The sequence below is a fragment of the Cheilinus undulatus genome, linkage group 14, assembly GCF_018320785.1.
Source record: "Cheilinus undulatus linkage group 14, ASM1832078v1, whole genome shotgun sequence".
In the NCBI taxonomy this organism is placed as follows: Eukaryota; Metazoa; Chordata; class Actinopteri; order Labriformes; family Labridae; genus Cheilinus; species Cheilinus undulatus.
The window spans coordinates 38,473,344-38,495,199 of NC_054878.1; the positions used below are offsets into that span (position 1 = coordinate 38,473,344).

At 37.7% G+C, this 21,856-nt stretch overlaps 1 protein-coding gene across 14 annotated transcripts in view; it reads left to right on the top strand.

Moving 5' to 3' along the window:
* The window catches only part of LOC121521335 (DNA (cytosine-5)-methyltransferase 3A-like), a 106,168-nt gene that overhangs the window by 33,358 nt on the left and 50,954 nt on the right, over nucleotides 1-21,856 (top strand). For 11 of the 14 annotated variants that reach the window (XM_041805256.1, XM_041805267.1, XM_041805265.1 and 8 more), the window contains 3 exons: nucleotides 6,239-6,362; nucleotides 8,434-8,471; nucleotides 8,587-8,703. The exons of 1 other annotated variant lie outside the window; for it this stretch is intronic. In XM_041805256.1, the coding sequence (XP_041661190.1) occupies nucleotides 6,239-6,362; nucleotides 8,434-8,471; nucleotides 8,587-8,703 (279 nt within the window). Of the gene's footprint in view, nucleotides 1-2,768; nucleotides 2,930-5,910; nucleotides 6,052-6,238; nucleotides 6,363-8,433; nucleotides 8,472-8,586; nucleotides 8,704-21,856 lie in introns of those variants that run through there. 2 more of the 14 variants (XM_041805264.1, XM_041805266.1) reach the window with 2 other exon arrangements.

The following is a 21,856-nucleotide window of genomic DNA, read 5'->3' on the forward strand; positions in this document are numbered from 1 at the left end:
ATAGAAAGCTGGTTAGTTTTTTAAGGTCAAAAGTGGAAGAATTTTCACATGGCAACAACGACTGCAAGATATTGAGCTTGTATTGAAGTAATATAATAACCCAAATTAGCGCTACTACACATTCAGATAACTTTATTAAAAATCATGAAGGTGACTGAGGAAATCAAATAACCGTTCTAAGTTTTTTAAAGTCCGTTATTAAGACATGTAATAAAGAAATGGTTTTATGTGGTTTTAAGATGATATGATAGAACACATTTTAGTGTGGTATGATTGCATTTGCAAAGATCAAATCCTGATGAATTAAAACACTTAATGTAGATGGTTGTTGTTGGAAAGTTTTGCCTCATAGATTAACAATACATATTATTACATCTTATTAATAACGTGCTTTTCAGAAACTCAAAGGCACTGTACAACAGTTAAAGAAGACTTTACATACCACAAAAACAAAACAAAAAGACAACATAACATCCAAACAAAGAAGCAGACAATCAAGCAGCAAAGTGACAAGACAACATAATCACACATTAAAAGCCAGTTCTAAAAGGTGAGTTTTAAGCAGTGATTTAAATGTGGATGAGTCCGTACAGTCTTGGATATGTTTAGGGACTGAGTCTCAGAGGGAGGGGGCAGCTATGGAGAAAGCTCTGTCCCCCCAGTAGGGATAGTGATATTTTCAGCATAATATCAGCATTGGCAGATAAAAGCTTAAAAAGTTTATTATTGTACTGGCAGATAAAGAAATTTAAGACAATATTTACAGCCAATATATTAGCCGTACATATCGGCAGTATATTTATCAGTGTTTCAAGAAAAATTACTATTCAAAAGTGGTTATTATTCAAAGAAAACTCAAATATTCTATGAGACGGACAGCGATGTGCATCTGAGTGTATTATCTTGATGCTCACACGTAATTGATATTGCTGTTAATGTGCCTTAAGCAAAAATGAGAATGGAAATATCAACATTTTGGATATGGGCAAAAATGCAAGTATTTTGCGTCCCTAAAATGCAATCTAAGCATTTTCCCATTGCAGGTGTATACAGAGCAAAAAATGCCAAACACTAAATATTTTAATCTTTCACACCCGTTCAATGTTTGCCCTGCAACAGCAATAACCTCTGGGAGGATAACAGGTAGAAATCACATTTTGTAATAGTTACAAACTGTTTAGCTCTTTGGTCATTTTAATCTAGAATTGTAACATTTTTAGGATGAGCACTTTAACCCTAGAGGTCCTGAAGTTGATGTCTGTGCTGCCTTTGTGCTTATTACTGATGTCTTTGATAAAGAAAATCTACCAAACTCACATTTCAACCCTACCCACCTTATCAACCACTTAATAACTTACTAACTGTAACAGGTTTTAAGCACTGACAATGGTAATGAAATCACAGTACTGTCTCTTCTACCACCACAGACCAGTGGCTCATGAGCCTCAGTACTAAAAAGTTAGTCACCCAAGTCTTCCATACTACGGTCTTTTCTTACCCAGAGCTGTCTTTGACAGATATATGAAAACCTGAACCCTCTCTGCTCTTTATTATTCTGAACCAACACACAGCTACCTGCTGTATCATTGTCTGTGGATAATGTAGGGGTTTTCCACCTAGAGGGTGTAATAGAAATGTATTCTTTTTAGTCTTTTAATAGCAAAACTCCTGTTTTATTATAACAGAGTATACTAGACACATCTTAAAAGAATCAACGTTATTTTAATACTGATTTGTTTTCATTTTCTTTGCTTTAATACTTTAAAAAATAAATCTAGCAACTGGAGCCACTCAGGCCAAAATAGCTTAATAATAATGACACACTATTAAGAATTAGAAAAGCATAGTAAAATATTAGTAAATACTTCCATCATCATTTGATAGAGAATTGTTAGCTAATTAACTCAGTATCTCTAAACTATTAATAACTCATTTATTTCTCATTTTTTTATATGACTTATATTTATTTAAAGCAAAGTGCTGTCACATGAAACAAAACCACCATAAAACATTTCTGCCAGTCTGCTCTTGCTGCTTTTATATTTCTGTTTGCTGAAAGTTTGACTGTACATGTTTTCTTCATCTATAAATAAAGCCATCATGCTTTTATGTGCTTTATTAGACTGCTGTGACTGCATACTCCATTATTTTTGGGCACTATTGTTTTATTGTTCTCTACATCCTGTCCTCCTCTCCATCTCCCCATGGGTGTCATCATTTCATGTAAATCTAACCTACAAACTGCCCTGGGTTTGTTTGTAAGGCTTTATAGACAGCTCAGGTTAAAGTCAGTGAAGTTGGGTACTTTCCACGTTGCCTGAAAAATTAACATCAAGGCTCAATGCTTAGAAAAGAGGAAGTTTCGGTCAGTGAGGCTTTATTTAAAAAGGTGAGAGACAACATCAACAGCCTGTGTAAACATGTAGGTGGTACTCTCTCTGTATGGCAGAGGTAAAGCATAATTATCATGGCTGTTGTGTGCAATTTGTGCTGGAAAATGTCTTAATTTTCAGCATAGAGGATTTATTTAATCCAATCTTTTTGATGAATTCTCTCACTTTAAAGCTGCATTAAGCAATATCTTTAAAAACTGAGTAAAATAACTCCCAGTAGTGTGTAGTCTGCAGCCTAAAAATTCATGTTAGTCTTAGTCATAGCTTTACTTCACTGGCCTCAATGAAACCCAACAAAAGCACCTTCAAAGGAAGTGTAAAACCAGCTCACACATGCTGCTTATACACTTCCTGTTTAGCGCAAAATGGCGGAGAGGCGAAGTGGCTGAAGAACGACGAACTAGTAGCAAACCAAAGACATCCGATAATTTTTCTCTGAAGTTGGTCGACCAAACCAGGGCTGAATTGGATTTTACGTCCAACATGTGACCAAAAAGATGACTGCAAGTCCAGATTCCTCTGTTTCTGCTGAATGTGTAAGTAGTCAGTTGTTTGCTTAAAAGTTAGCTGTAGGAGAAGATAGAAACTCATATAATAATCAGTTTCTTTTATTATTTAATGTTAAAACTTATTGCTTAATGCAGCTCTGATTAACTTAACTTTTGAGGTTGAAACAATAAATGTTTTGGCCATGTGTTCACATTAGGGGCACATGATGGTGCACACTAGTGCACTCAATGTAATTTAATTTTACGGTACATTGTTTTTTATTCACACCATGCTTTTTATTGTTTTGTATGAAAGCTTAAGATTCATTTGAGCTAATTTATTGCTTTTATTTTAAAGCACCTGCTTTATTTTGCATAGCAAGTTTTACGCTGACTTCAACCACTTAAACAAGTGGTTGATAGTAGTTCACTGCTTTGTTTGTTAAGTTTATGTTGTCTTTTGCATTTCTTGCAATTAATGGAGTCTATAAAATGTTATAAACAAAAATATGTTTTATATTTCTTTCAAACCACTACTTTCATTTGCCTCAAAATCAAATGAACATGCTGCTTTTCATATGTGCACTTTCTCTGCAGACAGATGCAACATATATTCACTCCTACAGTAGTAAAACTGGCCTATTTTCCATTTATGGTTGAACAAACATTTTGAGTTGCAAAAGCACTGACCCAAGCAAATCATGCCATTGTATACATAAATGGCACAAAAATTGTAAAATGCAGAGCTAAAGAATTATATTTTTATGTACAGTATTTTTACACTGAAGAAACAAAACGCAGTTGACTCTTAAAGCTAGTAAACCATTGACTTTGAGAACTTTGTTGAAGTAGCTAACTATGCTTAAAGATTCATAACTTACAGTCACATGACCACACTAAGGCCTGGAGGGCAAAAAGAGCTCAGGACAGTAGCAGCTATCATTGACCACGATGTGGAGCTGCAGCACTGGGAATTTTATGCCGTCTCTAAAAAAAACTGGCATGCTTACATCACCTGACAACAGCAGAAGCAACTTTAAACTGTAAGTTTTTGTCACTTTGGACCCTCACCTGGGACACTAAAACCAGAAAAGTCAGAACTTTACTTCTGCAATTTTTATGTACCCGTATCTCTACAACTGTGGAGAATCCTTCCCCTTACATAGCCATCAAAGTATGGGCAATTTATGTATTTTCAATGCGTGGTTGAAAATATAGCCATGTAGGAAGTGAGAGGTAAATAGATATTTAATCTTAAAGTATAGGTGGGTGCTTATTAACTAACATTAATGAGTTTTTGTTACTTAATGATTGTATTAAGGTCACTGTCAGCTCTCAGTCAGTGTTCTAGCAATGCATTGTTGGTTATAAGTAGTCACATTTTGACCAAGTTAATACAATACTTGACGGCAGGGTTAACAGAAAACTGTTCAGTGCTGTTGTATCATTTCCCTAAATGAACAGCGCAGTGTCAGACAGCATTGATCTGCAATTGCTCCTCTTTGAGTTTTGTTTTTCACATCATGTAGAATAGAAAGTATGTCTGTGCTTGTCTCATCATTTATTGGTGCATGCACTTGAACAAAAAAATTCTTCCATTCAAAAACTAGAAATGAGACTGGCTAAAACATATAGGTGGTAACTGAGACATCAACTCCTCTACATTTTACAGCAGTAGTAAACCATTCTTGCCCACCAGGTGGTGGTTCCATGAGTCTGTGACGTCATATGAAAGTTGACGAATTAGAGATGATCCCCAGCCAACCATTTTCCTAGTTTGTTAAATTAAAAATTTAATTCAGACTTTATGATTAGTCTTGAGAAACCAATCAGAAAAGAAGAATTGAACACAGTGTATTCAGAATGGTCTGCTGCCACCCGATGTTGCTAATGTTGGCATCACTAGCACTGCCAGGTTTTGGTCCTCCTTCCAGGTTAAGGTCCACATTCCTATTTGAAATGTGGTTACATGTTACTCCAGTACATATGTAAACTCTCTTTTTCTCCATTTTCTAGATTAATACTGCCAAACCCAATGGCATGCTAGTTTTTCACTTTGCTTGTTTATAACTGGGTAGTAGAACTGAGGAGAGCAGACACACTAACTGATGCCTTAGCAAGTCTGTAGTTACAGCCTTGGTTATTTGCAGATGGCTGCATTGAAGTTTGAGCATGACATTTGACAGGCATTGGGGGCCAGCATATATAAACATCAGTAATGAGTTATTCCAGTGCTGATAGTGAGGGTGATAAGTTGATGTTTAACCATTTAGTTGACTACCCAAGCACATCCATAGGCTTTCTACGGTTTTCCTTATAGCCATTTATGATTATTTTACAGAAGAGCAAATGCGCATTATCTCAGAATGCATATCTTGTGTCTCCTAATTGAATGATTTTGGCATTAATATTTACTGACCATCCTGAAATCCATCTATGCAACCAAACCTTGCTCCTGCTAAAGTACCGCATGTTAAGTGTGCTGGTGTAGTGAAGTTTGCCCTGCAGCCCTTTTTGTCACCTTTTGTGTTCTTTCCCTTTTACAGGCCTTCTCACCTGCTCATTACAGCCTTTGTGGGCTTGTTAGCGCTAGCTAGCATTAGCGTCCTCTTTGAGCTCGACATTCACCCCTACTCTGCAGATTTTAACTGCCCATCTATAAAATCTGTGCGCCCATTTACGACATGCATACGTGGAAATCCTGCTGACCTTTCAGAGCGCACACACACACATGATCGGAGTTAAACATCATTAGCGGTAGTGAGCAAATGGAAAAGTCATTGAATTAAGACAGTGTTGAACACTTTTGTGTGTAACCAAATCTGTACACCACAAATTGTGCACTTAAATACCTCTAATTGATACCTTTTATATTTCAAAACCATATACCCCTATTTTTTTTATTTTCCTGAGTTATTTTTAGTGTAATTTGAAAATAATTTAATGAAGAGTTGGGGTAATTAAACTAGAAAAGACTCTCCAGCATGCTCTCATTAATCATAAACTCTGTTAACAATATCAGCAGTAATCTCCCTCTCATCTCCCTAGTGTGTGTATGTGTTTGTGTGTGTGTTAATGGGAGCTGAGGGTGTTTATTACTCTGATCCAACGCAGACACACTCTGCTGGACGTACCTGCTCTGCATTGCACTAACAAGAGCAGACAAATAGGTATGTTTGTGTATTGCAGTAGCTCTTTGATTATGTGTATGCTAGTTTTATGTGTGTGTGTGTGTGAAAATGTAAGACCTGTACTTGTGTGTGCTATTATGTCTGTGGAGTCCTTTTATGAGTCTAAAAACGGGCCAGCAGCGTTTTTTTTTTCTGAGACCTAGACTCTGCTCCGTCTGTTCCCCAGGAGATGGCGGCCTCTGACCCCTGTGCAAACGCCCCCCCAACCCCGCCCGAGGAGCCGGAACCCTCCCCTTCCCCTCGCAAGAAGCGCGGGCGTCGGAAACTCGAGCATACAGAGAAGAATAAGGGTATAGATTTAACACAAAGTCATATTATGTAATCATATGACTTTGTCCTTATCTAAAAGTGCATAGATGTAATTTAATTTGACAGAAAAAAAACAAAGCATGTGACATTTAAGATGCTTTAAAGCTCTTGTGAGGAACTTTTGGGTTGTGACAGTTTTGGTGCCCCATGTGGACGAAAAGATACAAATTAACTTCAATGATTCTGTCCTGTGTTTGCATAGGAAGTTTTTTCTGACAAAACAGCAGAATATAGCAATCATTTTCTGTATTTTTTGTGGAAAATGTTACAAGAGGCCATAAAATGTTTCATATAATGTTGAAATACAGTATGGACAAAGTCTGTTTTGTCACCCATGGTCTCTTATATTTCATAAAGAGGCATGTTTGTTAATCTTGGTCTGTTTCATAAAGAGTTAAAGATCCCTGTAAATACAAAATCCAAACTTTGTGTCTTAACACACTAGATATGTTTGAATAAGGCTGCTGTAAACACAAGAAAACACTGAGATCTATGTGACTAAATTTTGTATTTAGACCATTAGAAAGTTTTCCACTTCTTTCCTGGCTTGGTTTGATTTGGGCAGGGCAAATATACTAGCCCATGACTTCACCAGCTGTTTAGGGGAATTAACACACTACCCTACCAATACAACAATATAAAATCTCAGAGCAGTTCATCCCAGTGCAGTCTGTGTTTAGCTAATGTTACTACCTTCTTCAAAAGTTAACAGCCAGCTATATGCTGTTTTTTTTTGTTCACTGTGGGGTAAATTTCAAAATCTTTTAGCCACAGTGGTCTGTGGGTCATTAAAGGTATCACAAGAGAGAGATTTGTGCCAGAAAACAGTAAATTTAATCTGTAACTTCTGTCTCTGTGCTCTGGCACAGATCCAGGCTGTTGGGTCCTGGCCAGAGGTCAGGGGGCAGGCTAATATCTGGAGTGCTTATCTATTTTTCACTTGAACCAGATGCAGCAGGAACAGACATCTTTCTGCCGAAGGTGTGTTTTAGGCCCTGTCCACACGGAAACAAATTCAAGTGTATACGCAAAAGTTTTATGTCGGATCAGTGTTTCATCCACACGGAAACGGCGTTTTGGGGTGACTGTATACGATACTTTTTGTAAACAGGTCCCAGAGCACATAAATCCATAAACAACGACCATTTCGTCTCCGTGTGGACGACTATCCGCATCTTTCTTGAAACGATTACGTCACACATAGCGTATCTCACTTAAGGCACCTGCACACATCCGACCAAAACATTAATCGCGGACTACAGGATTGTGTTTGTGCTGCAGAAGCTACTGAGCTTGTTATGGCTTTTACAGCAAAATCTGATGCTCCTTTACCACCACCGCTAAACGCATAAACCATATGTTCTTAAATCCAACATTCTATTCCCACCAAGTCTGTCACAATAAAAGCCTCCAATGCTTTTCCTCATTGAAAGCTCTTATTTTGAAGAGCAACAGAAAATGAAGTGTTTTCAGCTGCAACTTAACAAAGATGTCTCATAAATGGGAGAGAGACAGACTTTACATAACTCAGAAAATGAGATACCTGAAGAGTCAGATACAAAATGAGTTTTTTTTTTTTTTTTTGAGAATTGCTGTACTGTGAGTGGGCGTGGCTTTGGCACAATCAGCCAGCACACCCACAGTATCCTACAGCAGACATTACTGCCACATTTTTCATGATTTTGAAGCTTAACTTGATAAACTTTCCATGACTTAAATTTGGCCTGGTGGTTCATAACACAATGGCCTGTCATACAACAAACCTTAGCATCAAATTTTTTCACCACTTTACAGGGACTTTAAAACTCCTCACAAGGGCTTTAAGAGTATGAGGGGTATGATAATCATTCTTTTATAATTCTTAAAGAGTACCTGTGTTACCCTACCTGCAATTTTAAAATTCAAATGACTTCCAGATTGCAGTGCTTTACTGCACTTTAACTATATGAAAGCACAGGCAAAGTGATGAAAACCATGACTTTACTTCCTCATTAAAACCCCAGTTAAGTCTGTACAAATGGGCCATTTCCTGTAACTTTTCTCCTCCTGCAGACGAGCCAGACGACAGAAACTGTGACTCCCCCAGAGAGGTGAGAAACCAAGTAACAGATTTTTTTTTACAACCAACAGACAAATCATTCTCAGAATTACAGCACATTTAAAGTTGGTATGTAATAAGCTTTTTGTGTGTGTATATGCATGCAGGGTGAGACAGGGAGGCTGCGGAGGAGGCCGGTCCCCAGAGTGACTTTCCAGGCTGGAGATCCATATTACATCAGCAGGAGACAGAGAGAAGAATGGCTCAGCCGCTGGAAGATGGAGGTGGGAGAGAAACAAGTCTCTGTCTGTGTGAATTTTCAGCTTAATTATCGAGAAGGCTTTTATTTTTTGCTGGAGCCCTGTCAGAATTAAACACCTCAAGTTAATGCCTCAGACGGAATAAACAGGGCCAGTTTGATGAGGATGAAATGCATTCTTCACATTGTTATATCATCAGAAAGTACTTTTGAAAACGTATTTGTTTAGGGATGCTTTGTGTTGAAAAGCATCTGAACTGAAGTCAGTTGTGTTTTTTCTCTGTGTTGAACTGAAACATCAAAAATGGGGAAAGCCTTGTGAGAAGGGAATCAGTTTTTACTGCATCTTTAAGTGCGCTGTGCAAAGCAGCAGGTGATACGCTATGGATATAAAATTTCTTAGCTATAAGATTTTATTATTTGTCAGGGCTTTTTTGACTTTCATGCTGTTTTTCTTTTCTTTCATGTTCATTTTACTCAAATAAAATCCCAAAGAAGTTATAAAATTTAACTACTGAAGATGATTTTTCTATTTAAAAGGTGACTTAAAGGCAGTTTGAGTCAATGCTGCTCACATACCTTACTCCTCCAAGATTGCCAAGATATCAAGCATGTATGCGTCAAAAATATTCCATTCACTAATAACCAAATCTATTTGCTGACTGAATCAATCAACACAGTCAGGCTATCTACAGGCCTTTAAGAGGCAAAAAGTAAAAAGCTCTTAAATGTTATTAAAGTTTTCTCTGCCAGCCGTGAGGGGAAATATTGTTTCAAAAAGTCTTTATCGGATTACAGGGCATGAGGACACATTATATCACTTAAACAAAGCACATTCAGCTTTCAACACTCCTATATGGAGTTTAGTGAACACTGTTAATACTTTAAAATGGAATTGCCAGCAAGATAATAATTAGGTGAAAGTCTGGGTCTACAAATGGAAACTAGCAACTCGCTAAATATTGTTAAATCTGGTGCAACAATATTTTTTCATTTCCTATGTATGAATAATCAATGTTATTGCACACTGCAACTTGATGATTAAATAAACTACAGCTAAATTTAGCAAGTACAAAACTAAACTTAATGTCAGTATTCTCAGTATATTTATGTTTAAATGATATGCCTTGATCATTTTCAATGCCTAACAAACCAATTTACCACCATACCAAGATTTGTATTGTCATTACTAAGATGACTAAGGTCCATCTATGACCAAACCTGTCCTGTAGAAGTCATGGTGGATGTTTTTACCTCCACTAAGGAGGTTATGTGATCGGGTGGGTTTGTTAGTTAGATAGTTTATTTTTTAAATTATTTGTTAGTTTGTTTGTTAGCAACATAACTCAAAAAGTTATGGACAGATTTTGATGAAATTTTCAGGAAATGTCAGAAATGGCATAAGGAAGAACGTATTAGATTTTGGGACTGATCCAGATCACCATCTGAATCCAGGAATTTTTTTAAGGATTCTGTACCATTGGGAGATAGGGCTAATGGTGGAGGTCTGTGCTGTCACCACTTTACACCAGGAGATAGCGGATATGAATAACTTCAATCCCAGCAGCATTTTGGGTGTGTTTCTATTCAAAGTTTTGGAGTTTATAGAGTTTGAAAGAAGCACGCCCGGTCGAGGAGACGAACAGGGAGAAAGACAGCGAATTGTAGCAAGAATACTCACAATGCTGGGAGGGATAGAGGAATATTCACCCTCTGCCATGACTTCCAGTTGTCCAGTGAGACCATGGGTGAGGCTGTCAGTGCATCTGTTGGCGCCAGCAGGCAATGCTTACACCATGACAGTCCACCCTTAGCGAAGCCAATGCTTTGCCCCACCACGTGTCCACCCCATTGGGGAGGAAGTAATCAGTGAATGCCTTGGTGGGGGGCACATGGGGACGGATCCAGGAATTTTTTAAAGGATTCTTTACTATTGGGAGATAGGGCTAATGGCGGTGCTTTTCTAGTTTTCTAATGTGGCGCTCGTGTAGAACTTCTGATCACAGCAGGTGCAGAGCCACAAGTGTTAAATATTTAAATATTGGGGGCTTTGCCCAAACTCAGGATGGTCATGAAGTGTTTTTCTTATAAGGCAGTTGTATCCACTGTTTTCAGGCTTTTTTAAATACAAATTTAGATTTGATATGCCAACAAATCATTTGGGCATGTCATTCTAAAGTCATAATACAACATGTTTAAGATCAATGATTTTTAATTCTGCGTTCTAACTGATATAAACGGTTTGATGTTGACTTTTCAAAGTTAAATTAAAATGTCAGAGTAGGAATTTAGCTTGAAAATTTACAATTAGAGCATTTGGTTTACAGAACATAAAAAATCAAAAAGTGTGGTGTCAGATACATAATTATTTGTAAAGATGCAGAATAAAGTTAATTTCTAACACAATGTTGAAAGTATTTTTTCCTGCAGCGTTTGTGGTTAAGCTCTTAGAAGTAAATATAAAGAAGTTGTTTTTTCAGTTTAGCGACAAGAATGACATTCCAGTAGGGTGATCAGCAGGGCCCATTTGTTTATTATGATCTATTTCTTTTTGCACTTTTCTATCGCAACACTTAGCAGCAACATACTTTTTACCAGCCTGGGAGTCTCAGGGCTTTTGAGAAAAAACTCTAGGCGTAAGCCCTACAAGCCACCCACTGGTTCCGCCTTTGCTCACAGCCGATACCAGATAACTAAATGTTTAGAAAATGTCTGAATAGATGCCCTGACAAATCTGTTTCATTGGTTAATCCACTGATTTGAATTTGTTTATGATACTATGAGGAGATTCTTAAATTTGTTTTTATTTTCATACTGTTGGATATCACTGATAAAGCCTACAGAGAAACTGCAGAGTGAAAACATATATTTTATTTATTAAATACTAAGTATGCCATAACATGTAACTAAACATTTCACATTTTCAGAGATTTGTTTCAGGGACTATTTAAAAGATTTCAAAGATAAGAAGTGTTTCAGTTTAGTTGGTGTAAGCTTCATGAAAACCTACACTGATTACATTACACATGTTTTTTTTCTGTTTTAGTAAAACAGTAAATACTTGAAGAAAGGAAGCAAACCACTGAAATATAATTATATTTATTTATTTATTTCTCAGCAATGGTTGCACAGTCTTATTTTTGCAGTCTTGCAGCCTTTCTTTAGTCTGTAAACTTTATTTGTTTACACTGGAGAGGAGTGGACTTCTCTAAATAAACACACATTTTAGTGCTGAAAGAAGAGCTGCATGGGCTCTTCAATTTAATTTGCTTTCGCAATGACTCAACACTCAACAGAGAAGTGACATTGAAAGTGAAAATGGAGCTTTGCCCTTCAGGGACTGCAATCCTTGTCATGCACAGTTTTTGTTTCTAAAGAATTTTGCTTTTTGGTTGACTCTGACATGCTAAGGCATACATTTTGCATTTTAAAGAAAGGTTTCTTTTTTATTTTTTCCCCATGTCATATAAGCTTCCTGACTTTCGATTTTTCTTTTTTGTATTCATTTTTGGGCTTTTAGCCTTTATCAGATAGGACAGGACATAGTGGAAATCCAGGAGACAGTGAAGGAATGACATGCAAAAAGTAAACATAGGCCAGACTTGGTTACTGATCGTCCACCTAGAGAACTTTAAGCCAAGGCTTATTCAAGGTGCAACCTCTGCTAAGTCTGTTCTAGTCGCTTTTTGCCCAAGGCACACCTAAGATCAAACCAGAATCTCAAGACACACCATGTTCATATTCATGCAAAATAACTTCTCTAACATGTTTTACAGTGTCTTTAGTTTTTATATTGTCGTGATGATAGTGTATGTTGGTACAAATTCCCACAGCACACTCAAACTAGCCTCAAGGCACACCAGTGTGCCCCTGCACACATTTTAGGAATTACAGCTCCAAGCTGTCAGCACCCCAAGACTTTTATGATTTTTGCACAAAACCCACTTTTCCCCGTTTTCTAAAAGCACTTACCACGGTTTCAAATTTTTTCCATCTGCTCTGATCATGCTGTGCAAACAGTCATCCACCTTTTCTTTCCTTTTTGGTGTTTACTCAAGTAGACAACTCTGCTATGGGGTTAAGTTTTGGCATTTTCCTGTGTATGACTGAAAGTAATCATTTTTGACCTGTTTCATTTAGCAGCTATCACTCTTAGCTTTCTAAAGCCACCATGAAACCAAATCTGTGGCTGCAATAAAGGCTTACAAGGTCATATTCTCTTGGATGTTTCTTTAAGTTGTGAAAGCTAACATTTAATTAAAGCAAATCTTAAAGGCTGATTTTGACATTTCTGTGGCCCAGAAAGAAGTCAACATTTCTTTGAAAAACTTCTTAGTACTTCAGAAATGTATCCCTTAAAAGCAAAATGACCTATCTTGAAAGAACCCTTGCCTTCTCTATTCTCAAATTGGTTGCTGTGAGTAGTGATAAACTCACTGAGAATTATGACTTAACTTATCTTATCACTTCAGCTCTTCAAATCTTTCAAAGTTTTTACCTGTTGCTCGTTTGTGTTTAGAAATTTCCCTGCACAGGATTTTTCTCCTGATATTTGGAGCGATCTCCTTGGCCTTCAGTGGCTGTCTGGTCTGAAACAATATGCTTCCTTTTTATTAGCCAAGCATCAGTAACTGTGTCTCTTGCTCTTCTGTCATCCAAGGCTGGTAGAGCCTGGTTTTGTGTTTTATTATGGTGGAGAGGGTTAGTGTTTTTGATGGAGACTCCCATGTGGCTTTAATGTGTGTTGCAAACTAGGGAGGCAACGGATGCAACTAACAGTCTAAACATACAAAGTTAAGTGTGATAATGTGTTTACCCCCTTTCTAGTCACCCCAGCATGCTAAAATAGAATATAATCCAATTCTCCAAGCATAATTAGACAAAACATTTACAACACTTGTATGGACATGTAAAGTAATAAAGAAAACACACTAAAACAAACTACTTAACGCTCTGTACTGCCGTACTGTTTATTCACAATAAATGTGTGAAATGTCTGCAGATGTAAGAAAGTTAGTGCATGTGGGGAGCAAAAAAATGAAAGAGCAAGTGACTGTGAGACAGGATGTGTGTGTGGTCATGAGAGGAAGAGAGAAAGTCATTCAGGATGATTGACAGACGGCGCTGGCTGCAACACACAGAGATGTGAGAGTGTGTGAAGTGGAGCAGGAGTGTGTGAGAAAGAGGGGCCGACTGAGCAGGAGACAACGTTGCCTTCCTGCAGCTTTTTTCTCTTGTTTGAACTCATTCTGGTGCACACCGTTTGATGGACACAAACCTCAATTATCTCTCTGAAAGAACAAAAAAGGAAAGCAGTCTTGAGTTTTCATAAGCAGTGGGCCTTAAATGTGTGCATTTTTTTAAGCATTTGCAACTTCCTGTTAAGACTGTCCTCTCGCCTACTGACTCTTTTCCTCTCTGAAGCAGCTACTGGTGTGACTTTTACTCAAGTTCAGTGAGAGAAACTGAGACTACAAGGTTTTTTTTTAAACTGTACATCAGTTTGGACAAAAAAATGGAAATAAAGGGTGTAGCTAGCTTAACACTGAAGGTTAAATCAAACATAGAAGCAAATAGGAGCACAAACAAACTAATAAAGGAATGAAAGGAGGTGCAAAATTGAGACGTCAGTTTCATACAACTCCTAACACTTTGTATTCCTGTATAATGATAAATAGCTGCAATTTGACATTGTTTTTTTTTAGGTTTTTAATGGAAACATTATTATGATCCCTTAGATTGATGTTCTGATGATTTTTACAAACCTAACACCCATTAATTACAAGAGAGAAAATCTGATCTTTTTGGATTCTTAACACAGAGGTGAATCAGAGTTAAGCCTCGGTATAACTTACTATTTAAAGTTAATCTGAGACTCACCAGAGACACATGAAAGGAGGCTAATTCAGAGGATTTAATGAGCCCAGAAATGTTAAGGTTTGTTTTGCAAACATATCTGAAGAGGGGCAGTTTTAATTTCCCTCTTGATCTGAACACACTGTTGCTTCTCAGATTGTTAATGGCACTAAATGATGAAACACAGAGAGGAGGAATTCTTGAAGTCTTGCCAAAACTTCATGCAAAGAGCTAGATTTTTATGAAGAGCAAATTAGCATAAAATTGAGAGTTAATAGTTGATTGACATTTCAAATTTTATAGAAAAATGTGTAAGAAAATCACACTTTCATAGAGCTTCTTGTGATCTATAGACATCAGAAACACAGTGATTGGCTTCAACTAGACATTACTTTTGTAACATTTTAAATGAAATACAAGATTTTGAATCACTTGTGTGACCTTTTGTGATACATTTCATATTGCTGGCTTCTTTTTTGCTTTGAAAAGTCAAAAAAACACTTGCCAAATAAATTTAGTGGATTAAAGGTGCAACATGTCACTCTGCAGTGTAGTAAGGAGTTAAATGATCCATTTATGTGTATTGATACGTATACTGGTTAAACTATTATTTAAGCTTCTGTTATGAAATTCCTCCCGCATGCCTGTTGACAATTTCCACCCAGCTGTGCGACATCCTGAACTTTCAAACAAGCTAGCATTAACTTCTTCATTCACTTAATCTCAGAAGTTGCTAAAGCTTGCAGGTGAGATTAACAGTATGTAGATGATATCTACTTCTTTCATGACTGTTTGGACATATTTGCAACACAGACTACACCAGCGAGCCCCTCACCTTTTTATCCAACTACTTCAGCAATTTTTTTTAAAAATCCGTGAACATGAACAAAGCTATATGCCACATTATTATGAGAAGTATGAAGGGCTGATAGAACATAAATAACTATTCAACACTACATGTGATTAAACTTGGTCAAAAGACATTTTAAGGTAGGAAAAAGGCATAAAGATCTTATGAAATGTTGCAGAAAAAGTACATATTGCTGTAGTGCAGAGGTATCCAAACTTTTTCCACTGAGGGCCACATACAGAAATATTAAAGGATTTTAGGGCCACTTTGATGTCCACAAGAGGAGGAATATGACATTGATTAAGTCAGAAGCAGACTAAAGGAGGAGCTAGGGTGGAGAAGGGTTGCAAGAGCAGCTTGCAGAGAGAGAGGCAGAGCCTGGCCAGGCAAGAGCAGTTTAAATAATGCAGCATGCGAGCGATTGGACAATAGCATGCTTAGGACACATCAGCTGGCCGTCAGCTGATTAGGACTTGCATTAGATCAGCTGATCGGGGCAGAGCTTGAGTCCGGAGCCTGCCTGAACTGAAAGCTCAATTTATTGGCTAACAAGTCAAGTAGATAAGCAATTCCAGGTTTTGGGGATGCCAATCAGATTTCAGAGGGCCCTGTTTGGTCTTAGCTGCCACTGGCTCAGCCCCTGGGATATTACAGGTACTGCTGTTTGCTGCCAAAATTCATCAGGGAGTTGGGAAACAACAGTTTATTATTTTGATTGTCAATATTTTTACTTTGTACAGTGTTGTCTTAGTTTAGTCTCAAAAACACATCAATAAATTTGTCTTGCTGAGATGTTTGTTTGCAGAATTAGCATGCAGCACTGTCTCTTGCTGAAACTGTGAAGGACAATACAGTTGAGCACAAGCTCCATGTTCAAATGTTTTTCATAATTTCATTTTATTTCTATAATTTGCTGCTGGCCAATCAAAATTGAACTGTGGGCTGCATTTGGTCATAGTTCGGACATCCCTGCTGTAGAGCATTGGTTTTCAAACCTTTTTTTGCCTTAGGCACACCTTTTATCATGTCAAAATCTCACGGCACATAATACTGGATAGCTTAGTGGGTCACATCGCTGACTTTGGTATGGGAGATTAATAGTTCAAATCCCAGTCAGTCAGTGCATGACCAATATCCAGTTTGGACCCGTGGGCAAGGTTCTTAAATCCTGGAACACCTGTCTACCTATCAGATGTGTGTCGCTTTGGACAAACTGGTCTGCTAAATGACATTGTTATATTGTAACATACTCAAATCCATGCAAAATAATAAGAATTGTGGCTTATTTTGTGGTATTGTAAATATTGTTGTCCAAAGATTCAAATTGTATCACATCACTTCATGTCGCATCATGCTGAAACTGGTGATTTACACCCCTATAGTGTAGTTGTGTAAAAGTTGAGCACCACAACAAAGTTCCTTATGTTGAAGGGCCATAGGAGTTTGGAAAATTTGCATGCATTTAGAGCAAAGGAAATGAGCATAGGGAAGGACTGAAAGCAAGAAATGCTGCAGAAAACTTACTAAAAGTCATACTAAGAGCAGTTACAGTAAAGAGAGTTAGTGATAAAATAATGCAAGCAGTCCAAAAAAATCTAGCCAAGAAAGGGAAAAGATAATGAACTGTGATGTCAGTGATGATGTCTGTGTGTGTGTGTCAGTGCAGAGAGAGAGTGAGATTGAGGTGAAATCAGGGATGGTGACAGAGGTTAACCAGTTCCAGGTTTCTGCCTGTGTGCATGTGTCCATGTGTGAGTGTGTGTTTGCTTCCTCTGTCAGTGAGTTGAAGTGCAGCCAGCTGTTCACACCCCCATCAGTATCACATCTCACTGCAGTCTGAGGGAAACCTGGTAACTCTGCTAAGAGCTCTCCATTTTAGATGAACAGAAAAACCTGGCTTCTTTTCACATCATGTCTAAAGTTACAGCCAGAAAAATAAATTCTGAGTGAGGTTAAGTGTAGAGCACATATTAGAGGCTGTACTTTATTTCTTACTTTAGAAATAAACACTACTTTGACCTCACTTTCTGCTGATTTGATTAGACACACTGTGTTCAAATGTGGCCATGGCCTTGGCTTTACCCCAACCCATTTTATAATGTAAAGAATGAGAAGCCAGGCATATAACTTTGGAAATGTTCATTTAAAGATCTGATCAGTGATGACAGGCATACTGTATGAAATAATAGAAAATCTGCATATTTGCATCAGCTCGTGGTTCTTTCATACCACCCTGTGAAGGCAGAGTGAAACCTCAGTGTGACTTGGTGTTTGCAGTTGATCTTTGACTCACCACGAACACATGAATGGAGGCTTTTCCAGGGAATGTAATGAACCAAGAAATGACAGCGTTTGTTTTGCAAACATATCCAGAGGGGGCAAATTTCAATTCACTCTTTATCTGAACACACAGTTGGTTCTCAAGTTGCTAATTGGACTATAAACAATGAAGCACACAGAGAAGGGAATTTTTGAGGTTTTGCCAACATTTTGTGGCTGAAGAACTCATTTTTTTCCTGGGTATCTGTGAAGAGCAACATTTTACCAAATGAGAGTAAAAATTGGCCCATTATTTAATATTTGGACACAAAACAATTTTTTAGAGGCTTTGTTAGTTTGAGATTGTTTTTTTTTTTTTTTTTTATCCCATGCCAACTTTGATAAATATCCTTTCACATGCATGATGCTCCTGAAAATGTCCATGTGTTTTTGACCCCAATTTTATCCAGACTTTTCCCTCTAAGCCTCTGAGTGAAACTTTGGCAAATCCTTGAGGTGAGCCATTCTTTTAACACAGCAGATAATATTCAGGATAATTCACTGCAAGCTAGCAGCAGGTTGATAATATTTGTATGAAGTGACCTTCATGAACATAATGACATTGCTTTCTACTCTACAATGCTCTTTTTACTTTTTTGTTGATACTGCAAATATGTTCATCACCATGACGGCCAAATGATTCATTTTTTGATAATTCAATACAAGGGCTGGTTATTCCTCTAGATCACAGTTAATGGCTGAATTATAATAGTCAATTGCAATTGATCATATTTTCAATATTGACAATGTGAAGAAGTTATCTCCAGTTCATGATATTTAAAAATTGCAAAGAGATGTATTTTGTTTACTTTTAGATTTATTATTTACACTGTTAAACTAGTGTGGTCTAAACCATGACTTAAAGTTAGGGGATAGCTTCAATTGCTTGTTCTGTGAAACACAGTGTTTAACACTGTTATGCGAGTGGAATGACACTTTCCTGTTGGTTGGTTGGTTGGTTGGTTGGTTGGTCAGTAAGCTCTTATCCAACCAAGATCCTGCTGGTCAGTTGGTTTCACAGCTGTTACGCTGTAAAAACCTTGGAAGTAACATATCTTAAACCCAACACAAAGATGCAGAGTGTTTGTACAGAATGTCTCTGTTCTGCCCAATCAAAATGTCTACTCCCGTGCCCTGTTTAATTTACCTGTAGGCAAATTCAAGTATTAAGTCCCTTTACCATCTGACATATTCATAAAATGAACACGTCAGAGAGAAAAGATGATGTCTTCTGGTCATCCTGACCAGCTGATTTTGTTCACTTAGGCAGCATGCCATCTGATTATTATCATAAATTACACAAATGAGTCATGTTAAAAGTTAATGTTATTAATTTATACAAATAATAATCTGAGGTTATTTTGTAGGCTTTATGATGCTAAATAGTTATTGTGCTGTGATCACTGAAATTATTTGACTAAAGGGAGTTGCACGTTGATTGTTGCTGAGTCCACTGTTATTTTAGTACAACATAATGAGGAAAAAATATTTGTAATGCTTAATAACGCTTATTATGTTGATTTACGTTAACACTGCAGTTCAAAGTGAGCCAAATCAGATTTTTTAGCTCATTTGTGACTCATGTCTGTTTGTTTTTCTGACAGTGTGAACAGCTTAAGTAATTTTTGATATCAGATTCAGGTCACTTTCATATGTGGTTATAAATCGGATACATATCTTATCTTTGAGAAGTTGACTGCAGTGTGAACAGCCAAACTAAACAATCAGATCTCAGAAAAAATCAGAATTGAACATTAAGGCCTGTAGTGTGAACGTAGCCGGTGAGGTTGACACGTAATCTGAGAGATTTTCTCAAGTAACTTCTGGTGTCTTAAGCTAAGAGTGCTTTCCTACTCAGATAAAATATTGCTCTTATTTTTGAAGAAAATGAAAAGTTACGAAACTTGCTTAACCATGGGTAAAATCACTTTGCTGTGGATAAAAAAGTAAAACAACATAGCTAAAGAGAAAGGTTAAAAGTGACAATTTTGATAATAAACCAAAATGAGACATTCATAAAAGCAGCGTTGTCCTTGTATACCATCACTGTGAGAGCAGGATGCTCTCAAAAAATGTAATAAAGTGCCATTCTGTCACTTTGTTTGCCATCTTAGCTGTCTGCATCATGGTTTTTATGTCATGTTTAGCCTCCTGAGACCCCCAGTCCAAGAGAGAAAATTTCCACCACCAGGAGCATGTGAAAATTAACTCAGGGAGATTTAAATGGCAGACATTTTTAGGGCTGTGTGCAAACCTCTTTGAGACTAGCTGATGTATAAAAAGGTAGCCGTTTTTTAACTCTTAAGCCAGTACTACTTCAGTTTGTCTCTGTTAGCTGGTTTTGAGAACTTCTCTCCCCATGTGGCCAGTGAAGTAAGTAAGTGTGGCTTTGCCTGATTTTTAACAGACTCAGTGTGTCTCACTAGTCACTGTTTTCCTACTGTAGAATTAGTGCATCAACATTATGTCAGCTTCTCTTCAGTTTCCTCTCCATAACTCTTAACTGTCTCATCCAACTCACAGTGTAACTGTGTTTCACAGTAATGTGTATTTTCCTCTGTGTACGTCCGTGTATGTGCATGTGAGGTTGTGACCCTGACACATTTTGCTGCCTTGTCAACTCGGAGGCTTACCTAACCTTTGACCTCAGTGCACGCACACACCTCACAGGCACACATGCAAACACTCTGTTGGATTTGTGTGAGCGTCTGTCGTCATCACCCTTAAACCCCCGGGGCTACCAGACATAACTCTACACCGACGCTCACTGAAGTTCACCTAAACATCTGTTAGCTGAAGGAGCCAGTAAATCACACACTTCACTGCTGGCCAATGAGAGCAGAGGGTGAAGAGGACTTGAGGGCGAGTGTGTCCGAGGAGATGCAGACACAGAGGAGAGAGTAGGAGAGAAGTGTAGGAGGAGGTGACAGAGAGACAGACAGACGGATGAAGAAAATGCCAGAGAGGAAGAGAGCCAGGGAGGACGGGTTACATTTAAAGAGCCGCCATGTCCGGGTTGTAAGTGATTTGATTATTTTTTTCTTCTGCCTTTTTCATTGGTCAGAGTGTTGCTCACATGTCTTGTGGAAGTGTGTAAGGAAATGTAGGCTTTACTGTAGAACAGGAAGTGATTCAAACTGTTCTTGTTGACTAGAAGTTATGTCTTGGAAATCTTCTTTTATGGTTGATTGTAAGCCTTTTCACCCCCAAAAAACTGTGTATGTAGTTCAGATTTTCAAAGCTTTTGAAGGCTTAGTGCTTCAACACATGAGGTCTCGTTTTCTTTTCTTTCTGTTTATTAGTTTTCTTAATAATTTATAAAACTTATAACAAACACCCCTCCATTACAAGCATGCCCAAGCACAGGGAACATAATGTCTTCATTTGTACGTTTTAATGAATATTCTCTGCTCCAGCTGGACAAAAAGACATCATAAGAAAGGTTTCCAAACTCCTAAGGTTTATGACACAACCAAGCTACACCCTGTTGTGACCCCTCATCATAGTTCTCGTAAAGCAGTGGTTCTCAATCAGTGGGTCTGGACCCAAAAGTGGGCCTCAAATGTGTAACTAGAAAAAAAATTGTGCCAAAAAGGAAATTAAACTCTTTCAGGACATGCTTGTTCATTCCTCTCTCTTTGATTTTCCACATTATAAAGGTCCAAGTTGTATTATTTCTCATTAAATGTATCTGACTGGTCAAAATATCAGAAATTTGGGTCACAGTCTCTCATTAAGGAGTTCATGGTGGGTCCTGAGGCTCGACAAGTTGAGAACGACTATCATAAAGCATGTAGATCAGAACTGAGCATGCTCTATCAAAGATAGATTCTTCTTCAGGTTTTGACATCTTACAAATGTGAAAGTTTAAGATTTTTGAAAGGCCAAAGAAAATAGTGGGGTGTAGTTTAGGGAGTAAATTAAAATGTGTTGCCAAAGTCAGTTTTTGCTGCTTTGCTCCTCTGTTAATCATTGCGTGACCTCTGCAGTTTATCTTGTGACCCCTTGTAGGGGTCCTGACCTTAAGTTAGGAACCAATGAGAGGTTAAAAAGTGAATACTTGTTTGCATTTTGGATTTGCAGAAGTCCTCCTTGAGAAAGAGTTTGTGCCAGCCCTTATAAAACCTGGATGCTGTATAGTTGTAACGTCAAC